Below are 19,246 nucleotides of genomic sequence, written 5' to 3'. Positions count from 1 at the left end.
GTAAAGGCAAGGAAAATAATGCGCTTTTCTTCAGAATGATGGCTTTGAATACAGATTTGTACATTGACACAAATGTACATGTAGCTATTATTATTGTATTTTTTTGAATGTTTACTCTGTAAGTCACCTTAAGACCTTTGGGTAATAGGCAAAGCACAAATAAAATGTAACAATAATAGGTTAATCAACTAAAATTTATTTAATCAAGTGACACCTGTTAAAAAGTGTCAGAGCTCAAGTCTGCCTAAAATCACACCATCTACCCCAAAACGTTTTAAGTAGTGTGTGTGGATGCACTGTGGTTAGTCAAGGTTGAAACTAAAAGGTTTTCTGCACATGCTTGGAGACGTTGTTCTTTATTATTACTTCCAGCACCCCAAGTATTTAGTCCTGATATTGAAGAGATTTCAAGAATGAGCATCAGCCCTACTACCAATTAAAGGTGCTTCCAGATGGGGTTAACATCGCAAACGGGCCATTCAGATAACACAAGGAATCAATGGCAACAGATATTTTTTTAAATCGGATTTTCCATGGTAAAGGTAAAGGGAGGACTATGGGCTGGCATTTTGATATTGCCGAAGTGTGTGGATGCTGCGAAAAACGTGCTTCTATTGGCTGCACTGATCCAGCAATAAATACCGCTTTAGAAGCACCGTGGGACCTGGCATCTTTTCAGATGCCTGAATCAAAGGCATCTTTTTCCTGAGGGAGCGAAGTGTTTGTTTCAACCGGCAGAGGGAGCTGCAGGAGGAGGCCTGGGCTGAGTGAAGGTGGAGCTGCTGAGCTAACCTAATACAAGGGCGAGGGCCTCCACCGGGAATAAGGACGTGCTGCTGCAGCTCCTGGGGTCATGGAAGAGTTTCACCCCCATAACGATGAGGTAGTAAGAACTTCCCTTTCCTGCGCCGGTCAGGGATCGGGCAAGCAGCAGTCCCCTCCTAGCTTTACCTTCGCTCCTTGCCACCCGGCGGGCAGGAACGATCTGGTTCTCCCCTAGATTCATCCCAGGAGCGAGCTGATCTTATGCTTCGCCGGGATGGATTATTGCGCGCGCCTTTACTGCCTGGGTGGGTGATTAATAAGGACAGGGACCCCCGATACGCACAGGCGGATATTCCTCAGCGGAGGCCGCGCCCACCGCCGGAAGACCTCTTAAGCACGCGAGCACTGCTGACTTGAGTTCTTGCCACGGCTATAGTCAGGGGGGAAAATACCCCGACCTCGTAACAAAAGCTGGGATTGTGCTTTTTAGCTCTGCTCCATAAACCCAAGCCAAAGGCCGGTGCGGGCCTGGATAAAACGTCAGGGCAGGGAATTTACCTGCTTGCTTACTTGTCTTTTCCGGCCAATCGCAAACGGCGTTGTAAAAATCGTAGGCGTCAGGGTTGATCCGCCCAGAATGCTGTCATTTTATTTTAATAATTCTCACGAGGATAAGGAGGGCTGTGCGCGCTCTGCTATTGATGCCACTGCAGAAAAATACTACATATGTAGTGGAAAGAAGATCCTGTCAGTGTTTGAGGCCCAGTTTATACACGCAGGACAGTCAAGTGTAAAAAGTTTTTGGAGGACGGGGGGAAGAGTAGGATTCCAACTTGCACGTGTGAGGAATTTGATGTTTGAAGGCTCCCCTGCACATACGTATAAAAGCCTCCTTCAGGTTGAAAACGATGGTGTCAAAGCTTTCTCCCTCGTGCTTGGCTTGTGTGTGCATCCAGGGAATCTTTTTCATGTAGCAGCTTTCAGACATAACCCGTGACACCTGCACGCATCCCCCTTTGCTGTCATCACTTGATTCTGTTGCATGTATGTTGTTGTTATGTGCCTCCAAGTCAACTACGACTTATGGCAACCCTATGAATCAGCGACCTCCAAGAGCATCTGATGAACCACCCGGTTCAGATCTTGTAAGTTCAGGTCTGTGACTTCCTTTATGGAATCAATCCACCTCTTGTTTGGCCTTCCTCTTTTTCTACTCCCTTCTGTTTTCCCCAGCATTATCTTTTCTAATGAATCATGTCTTCTCATGATGTGTCCAAAATATGATAACCTCAGTTTCATCATTTTAGTTTCTAGTGATAGTTCTGGTTTAATTTTTTCTAACACCCAATTATCTTTGTCTTTTTCGCAGTCCATGGTATCCGCAAAGCTCTCCTCCGACACCACATTTCAATGCATTGATTTTTCTCTTATTCACTTTTTTCACTGTCCAACTTTCACATCCATACATAGAGATTGGAAATACCATGGTCTGAATGACCCTGACTTTAGTGTTCAGTGATACATCTTTGCATTGGAGGACCTTTTCTAGTTCTCTCACAGCTGCCCTCCCCAGTCCTAGCCTTCTGGGTTTTTAAAAATAATCTTATTAAGGAAAAATTACAAAGAAATATGTTTTTAGAAAAGAAGAAAAAACACTTCTTACAAAGATACCTTACAATTTACATGTATGTATGACAAAAAACCATTACTAGTACAGTAAAATATATATGTAGCATATTATCAGAAATATAAACACAGTTACATATATTAAATAGAGCAAAGCAAAGAAAATATTTTTGATACTTATTCTCCTGATACATTTGTTTCCCCAAAATAATAAAAAGTCCAGTTTTCTGTATATTTATTTATTTGCCCATTTTTTCCTCTTAAATAATATGTTACTTTTATAAAATTGATGGTATCCCAGATTCTGTTAAACCAGTCAAGAATTGATGGTACTTTAGGTTGCTTCCATTGTTTTGCAATGTCATTTTTTACTAGTATTAATAGTGTTACGATCATTTTGTCTTTCAAATAATTTAATAAAATTATGTGTGATCAAAGGGTAATCTCTAGCCAGTTATTTCATATATATACTGTAGCATATTTTCCCAATATTTATGTATTTTTAAACATTGCCAAAAATATGTAAACAATCAGCTTTATTATGGTTGCATTTCCAGCATTTATCAATATTTGTTGGATATATGTGAGAAATTCTATGTGATGTGAGATACCACTGATATTGAAGTTTAAAATTATTTTCAGATCTGTAGATATAAGTTTTTGATGGATTTTTGTCCATATCCATTTATCCATTTCTATATCTTCCTGTAGATCTTTATTCCATTTTTTAATAAAAGTGTTGTTGATCTCTTTTGTTTCTGTAATTACTTTATAGATTTTTCCTATTAAATTTTTATTTGTACCAGTGAATATCAGATATTCAAATTTACTTTTCCCCTTAATGGGCCGTCTTAGGAGATTTGAAATAGCTTCACAAATTTGGAAATACTGAAATAGTTGTGGTTGCAGTTTCACTAAGATTTAACTCCTGTTTCTCATAATAAATCTTGTATTGTATGCAGATTTGAAGAACACCATTGGGTTAATTCACCATGCATACCTTGCATATGAGATATGAACTCATTATAGAAAGGTGATGTAAATGGTGGCAACCCAGGTGAAAATTTATTTTTATATTTATACCAAACAGATAGTGTTGTATAAGCTGATGGGATTTTCTCTATTTTTTTAAATTTTCTATTTTTCTATTCTTTTTTTTTAATGTTCACACTTTTTAGGCTGGACTTTTATCTCATTTTTACTGTGTCAGTTTTGTGTAATAGAGGACACTGCTCAGCAAGATAATGTAGTATGTCAGCTTTGACATAGGCCATGGATTCTAATCCATGAATTTCAGAATGCAGTCAGAAATTGTAGCTTTATAAAAATTATGGCTTTGCAAAATTGTGATTTTTTAAAAAATGCAGGTAGTTTGGGGTAATATATAAGAACTTGGCTTTTATGCAGCTGCAATATGCATTAAATTAATAATCTAGTGATATAACTGGAATAAATGGAGATAATATGTTAACAAGGTTTTGGAGATTTGTGTGGGGTTTTTGAAGACAAAAATTCTGGCCTGCTTCATTATTTCTTCAAAACCTGCTATGATTTTCTTGTTTTATATTTTGTATTTTAAAATTTATTTTGTAAACAGTTCTGGAATCAAATTTAGGAAATGTGGTATTAAAAATATTTAAACAAAGGAAATGTTATTACAGATGATCTTCAATGCTGAAGAAGCCCACAGTGTTATTAAAGATGTAAGTTATACATTTCAGTATATTTAAGTGTTCTGGTGACAAAATGCATTCTTGTGTTTTTTTGGTTTCCATACTAAAAGCAGGAATAATGAACACCTTTGAAACACTCACACCACAATCCTATGCATGTCGTAGACCCTTAGTTCCCCTGACACTGTTTGCTGGCAGAAAGTGATACTTGCCTAATTCCGTTTCCCTCTGCAGTCCTCTGACTTTCAACAGTATGATTTGGAAAGTGGGGGGTATCCTCTGAAACATGATGGCAAATAGGCAAAAATCACTTACCCCTCTTGTGCCAGCAGACCCTTTTTTGTATTGGAGCCACTACCATGAATGGAATGAACTCTTTCGATTCACGAAACTGACCACCCAGATCTAAGCCATCATCAGTAACATAACACTCCATTGTAATGTTAAGTAGCACTAAGTGCTCTGTACATGTATTGAATTCTGCTCAAAAAGTACACTATATAATTTGTAATGAGACAGGCTGCAATCCTGTGTAGCTCAACTGCTTTAATGCCATTCCAGTCAATAGGATTTGTTTTTGCAGCTATTGTTGTAATGCTGACTATGTTGTTTGAGTGTAGCCAGGTGTTAGCCCTGGCATACTAGCTGCTCAATAGCATCACCCTGTCTGAATTTCAATGTAGTAACAACTCAGAATTGTAACATTTACAATAGTATATGAAGTTCAGTGGGATATTTTAGTCCTGTTGGGAAAGAAACTCAGATTATTGCCAGATGCTCTTCTACAGTCTGGTTTCCAGAAATGTTTGTTACATAAATTTTATCACGGAGGTGGAAGCAGTACAGATAGTTCACAGTTACTGAATTACATTTTCCCATTTAGGAGCTCCAACCTAGGAATCTATTTCTAATACTTGAGTTTCTTTACAAACCATTGTGAGGTGAAATTTAAAGTATCTGTATATATACTACTACCTATTTTAATACACATATTTAATCAGATTTTTTAAAAATGTTTTGTTTATTGTTAGTGCATAGAAACTGTCCTGGGCAAGGCAGATTACAATCATGACAACGTTAATCAGTGGACTGCAGCTATAGTAGAACAATCTTTAACACAACTGGTAAAACTGGGGAAAACATACAAATACATAGGTAAGATACAGTTCATATATACTGTAATATTATTTTACTGTATAGTAATTGATGAGAGAAATTAATTTAGGGCTACTTTTGTTGGTAGAATGAGATACCCTACAGATAATAAACACAGTTCCTTGCACACCCTCCACCCACCTTCACTAGAGCATTGAATTCACCTTTGTTCTGATCTATTATGGATTTTACTGTAATAAAATAGGATGCAGTGTACAGCCTAGGAGGCTGGATTATTATTTTTTTGTCAAATTTCAGCTTCTCACAGAGTTTATCAATCATCTGGTGAGCAGAGGGAGGACCTACACCCTGTGTGTATTCTCTGTATTCCCCAGTATGCACATATGTGTTTTTCTGCATGCATGTGTGTGTTTCCTGCTATGTATGCGATATATATGTGTGCGTGCATGCTCTGGTATGTATGTGATGTGTGTCTGCATATGCCAGCTGTGGGTTGGCCACACCCACCAGTGGCATATGGCCTTGGAGGGATTGGAAGGTGGCTAATACAGTTAGCTACCCTTGCCATAGGGTCACTGTTGCCCTTCAACAGCTATAAGAACAGTAAAGGAATTACAGAAATAAATTCCACTAAAATCAGGAAAACTTGTTTGTAGGTAATGGGTTTAGAATTTGGGTGTATTTATTTATTTATTTATTTATTTAATTTAATTTATATACCACCCTAAGCCAAAAAGGCTCTCTGGGCGGTGTAAAAATAATTTAATTTCTAAGGAAATTATTATGTACTTTACTAGATAGGCACAAATATACAGGACAAGGGACAGAGAAAAGAGCACACATAAGGTTCAAGGAGCTTCACTTGTCTGAACAGTGTTATGCTGTTATAGGGAATGATAGTTTCCTGCAAACACAGGTGCCAGATCTCGCTGGAGAAAGTTTGGGTCACATGTTGACCCATGGAAAGGTATTTTAGTGACAGTCTCTCTTTAAAACATTGTTTCTGCTTTAAGCAAAGTGGCTCTCACAGTGTACCTTCGTATGCTTGTCTGCTGTACCTTCTAAATGCAATAGAGTTGTGATTATTTTGAAAGGAAATTATCAGAAGCTATTGATTATATCACAAGATGCTATTGATCATCTGCATCAGAAAATTAACCAAGCATTTTCAACAGACTGCATGAGCTTAGAATCTCAGAGTTGCTAAAGGAAACCTTCCACCATTTTGAGGAGGTATGCATCTAACTGATTGCAAACTCTTAGAAAGAGAATTCTTGAAAGAAGAAAGTGTACAGTTTTGGACCATAGTGGCAGCTTAAATATTATTACATGATTTAACAGAATTAGTCTTTGGGGGGGGAACCAGGAGTTCTTTACACATACTCTGCCACAAGATGAATGTGGCCTGTCTCTCTGTCTGACTAACTACCACCTTGCCTTTTCATTTCTATAAAACCTTCAGTCAAAAAGTCTGCAGATCTGAATGATTTTTTTCTTGCTTTATTGATGAACGCTGGATTTGTTCCATCTTACAGTAACCTGTGCAGTGATGCAGAAATGTGGAGCTGGTCTGCATACAGCAAGCTCATGTTTTTGGGATACCACGACTGATGGTAAGTGGCAACCTGCAGATTCTATTATTTCACTTATTGTGAAGCATTATGTTGCAGTTGAAAGGCTGTTTGACTTGGCAACCCAAATAGAACCACCAAGATATGATAGGTATTGTCTGAAATTTGGATCATTTCAGCCAAACTACACATCACATGCAGTCCCACATAGGTTTCCTTTGCTTTTTTAAAAATTTAAAACAGGTGTGGGAATCTGCATTTGCAAGAAGAAGAAGTTATATAAATGGGGAAGAGGTGAGCAATCCTTTTCTTGCTGCCTGTGTTTTGTTTAAAATCATGTACACACATCCCAAAGCTATTTGCTTGTTGTTTATTATAATTACGGTCAAAGACCCAACAAGTGTAAAATATACAATTTAAACAGTAGTACTACAAGAATAAAAACAGTACATATTAATACAAATAAAGTCTTAAATTTTTTTTAGAACGGGGAATACTTATCAGGACTGAGTTAAGGAATTTAGCAACAGATTGTGTCGTTAGCTTATCATCATCTGACATAAGGTATAGCAAGTACTAATTGGTGGATCTACCAGGGCGATTGATTATGGGAAAGATAAGTCTGGACCGTTCTACATTATACAGATTACAACGGAACTGAGTATGAGCCAAGGATTCTATCTCAGTGAAAGTACAAGGACAAAGGTGCTTCACTAGAGGGATACCTTGAAAGCGACCTTCAAGGATCACAGAGGGAAAACAATTGAATCTTGCTCTAGAGAATAACAAACGAAATTTTGAGATGGATAAGCTTGTAAAATAGGCAGCATGATTGGGAAAAGCAAAGCTCAAGCCTAGCGACATGGGAGAACAAATGGTGTTAGCCCTCGATCTTGAGTACTGGAGATCAATGTCTTTAATACGTTGCTCTATGATGTGTTTGGCAGAGGCCGGGTCAGTAGCAGATAAAAAATCTATTTGCCCATATCATTCTGCAGAGAAAAAGATATAGTCCTTGTGTCTTATTCCCCTCAGGTAGAAGGCAATTTTGAATAGCAGAAAAATGGCTAGCAGAAAAAAGCGTCAAGCATCCCCCCTCTTCGCCTTCCCTCCTCCTATTTTCCGATCAAGATTGCAGCCTCTGGCTGTGTCTTTTCATTTAAAAAACATTACTGGGAAGCTACATGCAACTGTGTGTAACATTCCATTTGGCCCTCGGTTTCAGCACCAGAAATATGTGTGTGAACAGCGGTGGAAATGCCTGCTCTTTGAAAAAAACATGTTTCTTTTCACTTGGAAATTTCTTCACTTTAAAGGAATTCACAGGCAAGCAGCTATTTGAACTTTATAATTTGTAGCCTAGCAAATCAGTCATCCTATTTTAAAGGGATTGAGCTAATGGTAAAACAGGGAAAAGTGAACTAATAGCAGTATAAGTACAATAGTTTCCACTTAATATTATGAGCTGTCCTGATGTTGTTCAGTGCGCATATCATTTCGGTGAGGAGGTTCAGCTGCAGCATCACCAGACAGGGAACCCCTGGCCTGGCATCCTGATTTGGCCTGTGGGGCTATTTCCCTCACCACACTCACCTTCCCCATCCTGACATCTTATGATATCAGGTGTGGGGTTGTTAAAGCCATGGCTACAATCAGGAGCCTGATTACTGCTGAAAGCAGGGCTTGCAGTTGGTTCTGAATTTAAATATAGCTTCAGATGCAAGCTCCACTTTCTGTAGGAATCTTGCACCAAATCAGGGTTCCAAAAGAAGAAATAGGAACACTTCCTTTTAAGGTCACATGACTTCAGGTGATTGACAAGTGGGTACGCCGCTAGATCCAGTTCCCCACCTCTGCTATAAACTGAAACAGGGACACCAGGAAAAATGTGCTTTCAAAATGCTGAGAACACATTTATAGGTGTAGTATCCATAGACAACTATTAGAAAATTAGTACTGAAACAATCATTTCTTCTTGCATGAGTCTTTGCAACCAACACAGAAATTATCCTTATGCAAGCAAAAGTGATTGGACAGCAGATTCATTTTGGTCTGGCCTTATCGGCAGGCAACATATATTTCTCATTTGAGGACCTGGATAAAGAAAGTGGATTCTGTAGCATCCCTATATATACCTAGATATTGAACTGATTTCCTGTTATATCCAAGTAAAACAGAATTGTAGTTATTTATTAAGCAAATATCCTCTGGTATTGTGATATTTGAACTTTATGGAGAGGGATCTTGGTACTTGCAGGCAGTAGCTGTGGAGCTTGATCCTAACCATATTTACTGAGAAGTGAACCTTACTTTGTTCAATGAGGTTAAAGTAAGTGTAAGTGTACATAGAATTGCAGCCTTAGTTTCTGGAAAAGCTAAAGAGGTTTGATGCTAACAACACCTCTATATGCATGGAGGAAATGCATTGTGTATTTGTGCTCAAAAGTTGCATTCTCAAAACCAGCATGATTAAATAAATTACCATGAAACCAGTACTCATCTTGTTTCATGCTCGGTAGAGGCAGGAAAACATTTGATTGTGCACAGTTGGTATTATATATTGAATTTATTTGAGCATTTAGGTCTTGTCTTTCTAAGATAGAAACATGCTCAAGACAGCTTTAAAAAATTGCAACAAAAATTTAAAATGTCTCAATAAAATTAACTGTTTTGATGCACTGAGCTGACTGTGCCTGGGTAGCTATAGCCACCAGCTCCAGGGAAAAATACTTTGTGGTGCTTGAGTACCAGGGGCCTTTTTTTCAGCAAAGAGTAGTTGGAGAAAATCGTGGGGCTATTTGTGGCCCTAAGAAAGCAGCCCTATCCATTATCATTGGCTAAAAGTTTCACTGGTAAAGTTTTATAGGAAGAGACTCTGGATATGAAATCCTATAACTCAACTACAAGAAAGGCTTGGACTAGATCACATGGCCAGTGTAAGACCTGAATCTAAGTTCAGTTGACGAACTGACTCCAAGCTCTAGTATGCTTTAATAGTGTTCAACCATGTTGACCATAAATAAAGGATTTGTATGAATTTCTGCATCCTAATATGTGTCATTGCACAAGCATTGGGACTAAGATCCTGAATATATTTGCTCAGAAGTTTAAAGAGATATACTTCCTTGTAAGCATGATTGTAACTCTGATCTATCACCAAAAGCAATGTTTGGGAGTCTGTAGCAAGGATGATATTCTCTGGGTCATTTTTGCAAAGGAGTTCTGGTTACTGAATGGAAAACCTTACCACTTTCCCTCCTCAACTCCCTTTTAGGTACCTGCACAGTCCGATGGGAAAACCGAACTATGAATTGCATCATCAACGTCTTTGCTGTAGCCATTATTCTGTAGCAAACTGGACAAGCCACGCTTAAGTTATGCCAAAGCCTTTAAGAACAAAAACTATCAAATAGAGTAGATTGTAAGAATTATTAGATGAAACTATATTTATGCACTAGAGAGAGAGCAGGAAATGTGCTTTTAAAAAGGTCTGTGGACAAAGTATATATTATAGTAAAGTACAATCTTTCAGCTTAGCCAGCTGGCAGCTTACTAAAGACAGCTTTTTTTTTTAAGGCAAAAGTTTAAGTTTTCTTGAACTGTGGTTCTCTCCACTTCCCGTCCCCCAAACCTGAAAGAAGTGATGGAAAAGTTAAATAAAAACTAAGACAATGCATGTTTGCTCCCACATTACCACTGGCATTTCATACACAGCAGATTAAGATAAATGCAATCAGTAGTGTATGTATATGTGTGTATGATATATATAATGTATGTCAATGCCTTAGAACAGAGAAATGTAATCAGTAGTGTATGTATGTATGTTCCAAAGAATCCTTGGAATCCCATCAGTGGTTTCTCAGTACAGTAGCAGGTTTCTGAAAGATAGCTTGCCCCCCAATGTCCAGAATTGCAAGGGAGTGTTTTTGCTTCTAAAGCATGCACTCATTTGAATTGGGTTGATGGTGAGGTCTAACTGGGGTATCAGGTAGCGTCTCATGTGAACTGACTGAACAACTTAGAACATATTTCAGCGTGTAGGGATTGGGCAGCAGATGCTCAGAGGCTCCTCAGTAGATAAGATGATGTGAAAAAAGTTTCCTGAAAGCATTAAGTTTCAAAACCACTGCTTAGAATGCCATTTAGTAGTGTTTGTGATTTATAATGCATAATATATTAAGCAGGGTAAAAAAAAACCCTGACCAGTTGTAAAATAATGTTTTTCTACTTTTGGGCACACAATTTCTAGAGGCCAGCATATCTCCTTTTCTCATACAGGGTATGAATGTTCAGCAAGAGAATGTATTTGTCATGCTGGAATCGACTGCCAGCAGTGCTTAAGTTTGTATAATGGCACAGTTCTTAAGGCACATTCCTCAAATTAGGGAAATAGTATTAATGCAATGTGCAACATTTGTTTCAGTGACCTGTACACCAACAAATATTTGATTGGGATTAGGAACACCTTTTGTTATAGCAGCGCAAAATCAAAAACTATGAAAGCATTACAATAATATTACAGTGCCTTTACCGGCAGATAATGCATGTGCAGATATTTTAGATTAGGATATAAAAATTTAGTAAAGCTCTTGTGATATCAGTTTCTTGCATATCTTCAGGACAGAGGCATTTCTAATTATGGACAAGCCTGTGACACTTCAGATTTTTGAGTAGGGTTGTACTTGATCATATACAACTATTTAAAAGTAATGTTCCATATGTAGGACTTGGAAATACAAACATGCGGGGAACTTTTTTATGACTTAAGGTGCATTTAAAATATAAGTTGGTTACTTACAGAATAATTAACTGGCTACAGTCTTTACTTCCAAGTAATATTAACAGTGTTAGATTATAAAGTCTTGTTGTTTATTGTGGGGGAGGGGTTATATTTGCTATTAGTTAAAATAAGCTTGCAATCCTATGCTTACCTGAAGCATTGAAAACAGTGGAACTTACTTCTGAGTAAACATGCAGGGTGTCAGCAGTATCTACAAAAATTAGAAAATGCTCAGCTTCAGTCAAGTGGGTAATCCTTTTAACTTGAAAAACCATTCAAGCAAATTTTAAGCACCTTTGCAATTATGTTTAGAAACTAGGGCTTTATTTTTTTCCTGCGAAAGTTATGTTGTTTTGCCATTATTTATAGCCTTACTAGAACTTGAAACTATACTGTTGCATGAAGTGTTTAGGCCTTTTTAAAACACCACGGTTAATAAGAAACTGCTATAAGCTGTTTTCAGTTGTATCGTATGTTTGGAATTTTTTTAACCATTGTAATGGTTTTGTTTTTAATTTCTGTAACATAATATTTAAAGCACCAAAGGTTTAGTTGTTTTTTGTGATAAAGTTGTTGCATAACCAAATAGCAAGTATATATTCCATGTTATTATAACGTAAATAAAGAATCTCTATATTCTTGAAATGAATGCACATATTTACAGCAAGAGAACTTAAAATACAAATTTCCATGCAAACTTTTATTACAGCTCTGGTTTCAGAATTTGCTTTTTCTGTGCATAAACTGTTTTCATCTTCTTCTTGAAGCAGTAAAAGATAATATTGAAGACAGAGCATTTTATAGAGGGTGGAAACAAAATAGAATAATATTTGCATGAAGTAAAGAGAATCTGACAAAGGCAGTTTCAGAAGCACCTACTAATGAAGTCTCTGACCAGAAAATAAAGGCAAAGGTACAATCTCTTCTGTTTTTGGTAAACTTCTGTTGCCATTATTGAGAATAGATTTTATTTCAGGTTGGTTTTTTAAATGTACTTGAACAGAAGTTATGCTAAGAACACTGCAATACAGTAGGGCCCCACTCATATGGCAGGTTCTGTTCCAGGCCCCCGCCAAAAAGCGAAAACTGCTGGAAAATGGGGCCCTACTCAGCTGTAGCGCACGAGGTCCCTGCCCTACAGATGATCATGCGATCAGCTGGAACCCACCAGCTCCCCGCGCTACAGCTGAAAGGGATCAGCTGGAGCACGCCAGCTCCCCGCGCTACAGCTGATCACGCGCTACAGCTGATCAACTGGAGCGCGCGATCAGCTGGAGTGTGGGGAGCTTGCGCACTCCAGCTGATAGCTGTCAGCTGGAGCTTGGTGGCTGGAGCTCCCCACGCTATAGCTGATCGCCCTGCTGGCACCGCCGTATTACCAGAACGCCGACAAGCGGGGCACCGACAAGCAGGGCCCTACTGTATACGGAAGTTCACAGACATACACTGTGCTAAGATTGCACTAGAAATAATGCTGATATTGGTTTTAAAATAGCTACATTTTGTTTTAACTAAAAAAAATAAATAAAATATGTCTGCCTTAGCTATACTTTTGTGCCATTTGTATGAATTAAGAGAATAATTGCTGGAGTATTTGAATATTGCATTTTCTTACACTCTTTTCTTGAAACATTGTGATCACCCCTTCATTGTTGCATTTCACTGTGCTATGGCAACGCCTCATGTAACAGAAACCTACTATACCTAACCCTTTTTAGGTGTAATCCCCTAGGAAATTATCCTATACAGCTTCACTGAAATGAGTGGGAGCCTTGTGGGATCACTGCTATGCTACTGAGCAACTCCCATTCAGTTCAATCAGTTGTGGTAAATCATTTTCTTTTGCTTCTGTTTCTGTGAATATGTGCAGTACGGCAACACTTTACATAATTTACACTTTAAAAACTCCAAAAACAATTGTAAAATATCAGGTGGATCCGCAGTTGGCTCCAGAATCGTATTCAAAGAGTGTTTATCAATGGTTCCTTCTCAAACTGGGTGGAAGTAACAAGTGGGGTACCACAGGGCTTGGTCCTGGGCCCAGTGCTCTTCAACATTTTTATTAATGCCTTGGATGAGGAGATACAGAGCATGCTTATCAAATTTGCAGATGATACAAAATTGGGGGGCACGTGGAAGAGAGAAACAAAATTCAAAGGGACCTTGGTGGGTTGGAGCATTGGGCTGAAGACAACAGAATGAAATTCAACAGGGATAAATGCAAAGTTCTACGCTTAGGAAAAGGAAACCAAATGCACAGTTATAAGATGGAGGATACTTGGCTCAGCAATACAACATGTGAGAAGGATCTTGGAATTGTTGTTGATCACAAGCTGAATATGAGCCAACAGTGCGATGTGGCTGCAAAAAAGGCAAATGCTATATTAGGCTGCATTAACAGAAGTATAGATTCCAAATGGCCTGAAGTATTAGTTCCCCTCTATTCAGCACTGGTTAGGCCTCATCTTGAGTACTGTGTCCAGTTCTGGTCTCTGCACTTCAAGAAGGATGAAAACAAACTGGAACAGGTCCAGAGGAGGGCAACAAGGATGATCAGGGGACTGGAAACCAAGCCCTATGAGGAGAGACTGAAAGAACTCTGCATGTTTAGCCTGGAGAAGAGGAGGGGAGATATGATAGCACTCTTCAAGTACATGAAAGGTTGTCACACAGAGGAGGGCCAGGATCTCTTCTCAATCATCCCAGAGTGCAGGACATGGAATAATGGGCTCAAGTTGCAGGAAGCCAGATTTCGACTGGACATCAGGAAAAACTTCCTGTTAGAGCCATATGACAATGAAACCAATTACCAAGAGAGGTAGTGGGCTGTCCGACCCTGGAGGCATTCAAGAGGCAGCTGGACAGCCATCTGTTGGGAATGCTTTGATTTGGATTCCTGCATTGAGCAGGGGGTTGGACTTGATGGCCTTATAGGTCCCTTCCAACTCTACTATGATTCTGTGGAATAATGGCACTGACTATTCTGCAGAATAGTCTCTAGTGGACGTGACAAGTATCTCAGTCTGCACAAGATAAAACAGTGGGAAGTGAAATATATTCTAGCAAATTTCTAGGTGTCCCCTATGTTTTTTAACTGACCATTTCCACCCTCCCTTAAGTGGAGTAGTTTAAGCATAGCAGGCTGAACACATGCGAGGAAGGAGCGGGAGGGGAGTGCAGGTTTGATCATTTGCATGCTTATTGAGTTCAGTGGGATTTACTCCTGTGCAATCATGCTTAGGATAGGTGAAACTGACCTGGGGTGGCAGGGAGGAGTGGAGGAAGGGCAGGGGCAGGGCTACTTTAAATAGTCATGGCTTCCCCCAAGGAATCCTGGGAAGTGTAGTTTGTAAAGGGAGGTGAGAGCTGTTAGGAGATGCCCTATTCCCCTCACAGAGCTACAATCACCAGAATTCTCGGGAAAGAGGGGCTGACTGTTAAACCACTCTGGCTACTGGAGCTCTGTCAGGGGAATAGGAGTGTCCAAGCAACTCTCAGCACCTTCACAAATGACACTTCCCAGGATTCTTTGGGGAAAGCCATGACGGTTTAAAGAGGAATAAATGTCTGGTGTGGGTGTGGCCCCCTGATTAGCCAAGTCAGACAGCTGTTAGTCTCACTTTTAGAAAACTCACAGTTTGTTCTTACTGAGCATGCCTGCGCTATAATAGACTCCAATATTTTCTTTAATTAAAATCAGCTCTGCATTTTTTGAACTGCAGAAGATGGAGGTCAGAGTATGGGGCAAGGTCTGTCATAGGATTACATGTACTCTGTGAACATGGCTGATTTTTAATTCGTTTCAACAAATTATAAACCATCGACAAAAAAGTCCAACGCATCTGGATTATTTTACTCATTTTAGACTTTGAACTCTGGATTCTCTCTGAGTGTTTCGTTTATCACCATGAAAACTTACAGGGTTATTAAGCAACCATTTCTGAGTTCAAGACTATAAGTTTTGTAAGATTTTGTTTTGAAATAAGCTTATAGGAAGCAGCAGAATGGCATGGGGGTATTTTCAATTTAACATGGCAGAATGTGAAAAATCCATGCTGGCTATAGTATCCCTCCAGTCTCATGGCTGTATAGTGTTGGCTCACAACTGAAGAGAACATAAGCCTCTTTCTCGTGATTCTTTGTCATAAGGAGACTTTTGAGAGGTGAAAGACAGCAGTTTCCCCTGAAGTTTCATTAGGATAAGAATTTTGCTGAGCAACATTCATCCTTAAACCTGCAGCACCTCAAATTACAGCTGCCAACACCTCTTAATTAACCCTTAATTCCTCCTGAGCAAGAGGAACTCCGAAGAGTTGCAGGTCAATTTTCACTCTGGGAGTGAGCAAGTGGCAGCTAATGCTCTGGTCACCACTGAGTGAGTTCAGCCTACTTCCCCCTTGCCTCCCCTTGGTCAAAATGAGTAGTATGGCATTCAGTCAGGCACACAAGGTCTTTTGACTTGTCAAAAGTATACAGTCATTTCCCAGGTTCCAAATGTATTAAGGGCCTTTTCATACTTACCATTTATAGTGGTATAGTTTTCTGGTTTTGTTTTGAATGCTGTCACATGATGTCATTACTCAGCTACTATTCCAGAATTTGTTATGTGCCTTCAAGTTGATTACAACTTATGGCAACCCTATGAATCAGCAACCACCAGCTGGATACTCTGTTCATAGGGTTTGCGTGGTAAGAGGTATTCAGAGGTGGTTTACCATTGCCTTCCTCTGAGTTTGGATGCATCTTAGTCTGGTGTCTCAGTTTTGACCATTCCGCATTGGGTGCCCCTGCTAGGAGCCTAGCCTCTTGGTCTAGACTCCTGACGGCATTGCTCTCAGCTTCTTCAACATTCTCAAACCCCCTCACCACGTTAAGGTGTGCATCCTAGAGGGGGATTCCAGAATAATGTACTTCAAAAAACCCTGCTTTTTCTTCTACTGCAAAAAAGATCATCCTACCCCTTATATACCCAGTTGACCACTGTGCTCTGCAGGTGAGGACCTCCTGCAGCTACCATCTTATCAGGAGGTCCGTTCCGCACAACATAGGAAATGGACCATTAGTGTGGCGGCACCTACCCTGAGGAATCCCCTCCCCTTAAATATTAGACAGGCACCATCTCTGTTATCTTTTTGGCGCCTTTTGAAGACTTTCCTCTTTCAACAAGCCTTTTAAGTTGAGACCTATCCCAGTCTGCGTCTGTGTTGGAATTGCTTTTTAATATGTTTTTTTAATAAAGTTTTTAAACCCTTTTTAAAAGCTGTTTTTAAAGCTGTTTAAAAATGTTTTTTAAAGTTGTTTTGGTGTATTTTAAGGTCTTTTTTATGATGTTTTTATGTGTTTTTAGTGCTTTTGTTTGCTGCCCTGGGCTCCTGCTGGGTGGAAGGGTGGGATATAAATCAAATAAATAAATAAAAAATCCAACTTCTGTGACAGATCTGTAATGGATCCTCTATTTTATCAGTGTGGCATGTGTATATGTGTCATCCTGTTTTCTCTGTGGTGGGTGTTGGTGTTGGTGGGCATGGTTTTGGAAACATCTGTTTCATGCCATTTCCCTCTGACTGGTGTGAGCTGTCACATTGCTAGCTCAGTTCAGAGGAGAGATGTGGCAGATTGTCATGGGAGTTATGGGATGACCCATAGTGGCAGGCATAGTGACAGTCTAACTTCTTGTTAGGGCCCCACTCATACTGCAGGTTACGTTCCAGGCCTCCGCCAGAAAGCGAAAACCATGGGAAAGTGGGGCCCTATTGTATTCCAGCCGCCGTGCTCCAGCTGACATTGATCAGCTATAGCATGAGAGCTCCCCACGCTCCAGCTGATTGCTGTCAGCTGGAGCACGGCGGCTAGAGCTCCCCTTGCTCCAGCTGATCGCGTGGTCTAGCTGACAGCGATCAGCTATAGCGCGCAAGTCCCCCATGCTCCAGCTGATCGCGCGCTACAGCTGATCACTGTCAGCTGGAGTGCAGCGGTTAGAGCTCCCCGTGCTCCAGCTGATCGCCCTGCTGGTGCCGCCATATTAGCAGAACGCCAAAAAGCAGGGCGCCAAAAAGCGGGACCCTACTGTAATCATCTATACTCCCACAAAATTAGAATTCTGGAATACTAAGTATTATATACACACATACATACAAACTCAGCAAAAGTGATATCCCTGTGCACATGCTCATGGCTCCCAAAGTTTATTAGGTACTAGCAACATGAAGGTACATAAGGGCTGTGACTACAGCCGGAGAACTTCTTTGTATTCAGACATAACCCGCCATTAGTGTGGAAAGGAAAAACCCTGTGCTCGCTAATAATAACAGCATGTGACCAAAGGTGCAGTCAATCTTTACAAAGTAAATAAGTTGCTTGCAGCAGTAGCTTCTGTAGAGAAAAAATATATATTTTCAAATGTTTCTGCTGAAGACATGCAGTGCTATAAGGGTTGACGGTGTGCATAGAAAATGAATGAAGGCCAAAATTGGGCACAATGACCTTGGTTCATTGCTAAATTTTTTTTCTAAAAGGCAGTTAGTCACAGGACTTTAGTAATCAGATCTAGAAAACATTCATGTAAATTCTCACTGCCAATTAGGTAGTACAAATGTATTATAGAGAAACATTTTCTTTATTGAAATTAGCTGCTGATGTCTCATTATTGCAAAATTTGCATTCTAGTTTCCAGTGGGGACAGGATGGAAATAATTTTGTCGTGGTTCTATCTAATAAATTCATATTAGTGTTTTTCTGCTGACCAGCAGGTGGCATCAGCTCTTGAACATAAAGTGTGTCTTATTAATGTGATCCTAGTAAGCAAAAGGCCAGCATCTTAACCCATAGGGTTTGGTCCCATCTTAGATCTGGGACAGGCTGTTTAAAAAGAAGGGCATACTAAGCCATAGGGCAATATGGATCTGTTGCATGGTCTAAGCATTGTACTTTTCATATTTGAAGCATTTTTAATTTTAATTAACTTTAGATTTTGAAATCATATACAACAAGAAAGCAGAGACATATTGAGACACATACGTTAAACCAACATGAAACAAATAATTAACTAAATCCAACATTCTGCAGAGTATAACCTAAGATGCATCATGCTTGGTAATGTTGAAATTAAACTTTTGTTTATCCCTCCAGGAATGTTAACACACATCACACGATGATTCAGTAAAAAAAAGCCATGGCTGGGCAAAGTGTGTGTCGTCAAAGAGAGAGGCAGATCAACAAAATACAGACTTATGAAAAGGGGGGAGTAACTCTGAAGCATTTTATAATGATATGGGGTGTGGTTGTTTGTTTTGCATGTGGAGCCAAGAATCCTCTTTCATTATTTATTACTACTTATTTGTTGCATTTATATTCCTCTCTTTCTCCAGGCTACTTTATCCTCATAACAGCCCTGTGAGGTAGGTTAGGCTGAGAGTGACTGAGAGTGACTGAGAGTGACTTGAGAGTCCAAGGGAGGTCTGTGGTTGAGTGGGGCTGTGAACTTGGGTCTTCCTAGTCTCATTCCAACACTCTAACCATGCAGGCTGGCTAAAGGTATTTAATGCAAGCAGCCGGACTAGAGACTTTCAGGGGCTTCATCTTGTTTTTTCTTAGGGCTCAGTCAGGAAAAAAAATCAATGAAAGAAAAGGAAATGGGGAGTATCTGTCAGTGAGTAAAACACTAGCAAGGAAACAGCTGCTGTTTCTTTGGGGAAGTGGTTATTTCATGTAATTAC

General features: G+C 39.5%; 1 protein-coding gene across 2 annotated transcripts; it reads left to right on the top strand.

Moving 5' to 3' along the window:
- The first annotated feature begins 737 nt into the window (after positions 1 to 737).
- DYNLT3 (dynein light chain Tctex-type 3) lies at positions 738 to 13,074 on the top strand. Of its 2 annotated transcripts, none has more exons than XM_061627405.1 (5): positions 738 to 883; positions 4,053 to 4,094; positions 5,096 to 5,219; positions 6,716 to 6,793; positions 10,026 to 13,074. In XM_061627405.1, the coding sequence occupies exons 1-5, from the start codon at positions 854 to 856 to the stop codon at positions 10,100 to 10,102; spliced, it is 351 nt and encodes a 116-aa protein (XP_061483389.1). In that variant the 5' UTR covers positions 738 to 853; the 3' UTR covers positions 10,103 to 13,074. The 2 variants fall into 2 exon arrangements, with proteins under 2 accessions (XP_061483389.1, XP_061483388.1); XM_061627404.1 differs by lacking the exon at positions 738 to 883 and adding an exon at positions 924 to 1,910.
- Positions 13,075 to 19,246: the final 6,172 nt, after the last annotated feature.

The sequence above is a fragment of the Rhineura floridana genome, chromosome 5 (assembly GCF_030035675.1).
Source record: "Rhineura floridana isolate rRhiFlo1 chromosome 5, rRhiFlo1.hap2, whole genome shotgun sequence".
Classification (NCBI taxonomy): domain Eukaryota; kingdom Metazoa; phylum Chordata; class Lepidosauria; order Squamata; family Rhineuridae; genus Rhineura; species Rhineura floridana.
Note: the sequence above shows the minus strand (reverse complement) of the source record. Positions and strands in the feature narration are given on the sequence as shown.

Bases quoted from the DNA above. Each gene is read 5' to 3' on its own strand.
- DYNLT3 (XM_061627404.1), top strand. From the start codon at position 1,812: ATGTTGTTGTTATGTGCCTCCAAGTCAACTACGACTTATGGCAACCCT. The intron at 1,911-4,052 runs GTAAGTTCAGGT...ATGTTATTACAG, and splicing joins AACCACCCGGTTCAGATCTT to ATGATCTTCAATGCTGAAGA. The intron at 5,220-6,715 runs GTAAGATACAGT...TCCATCTTACAG, and splicing joins GAAAACATACAAATACATAG to TAACCTGTGCAGTGATGCAG.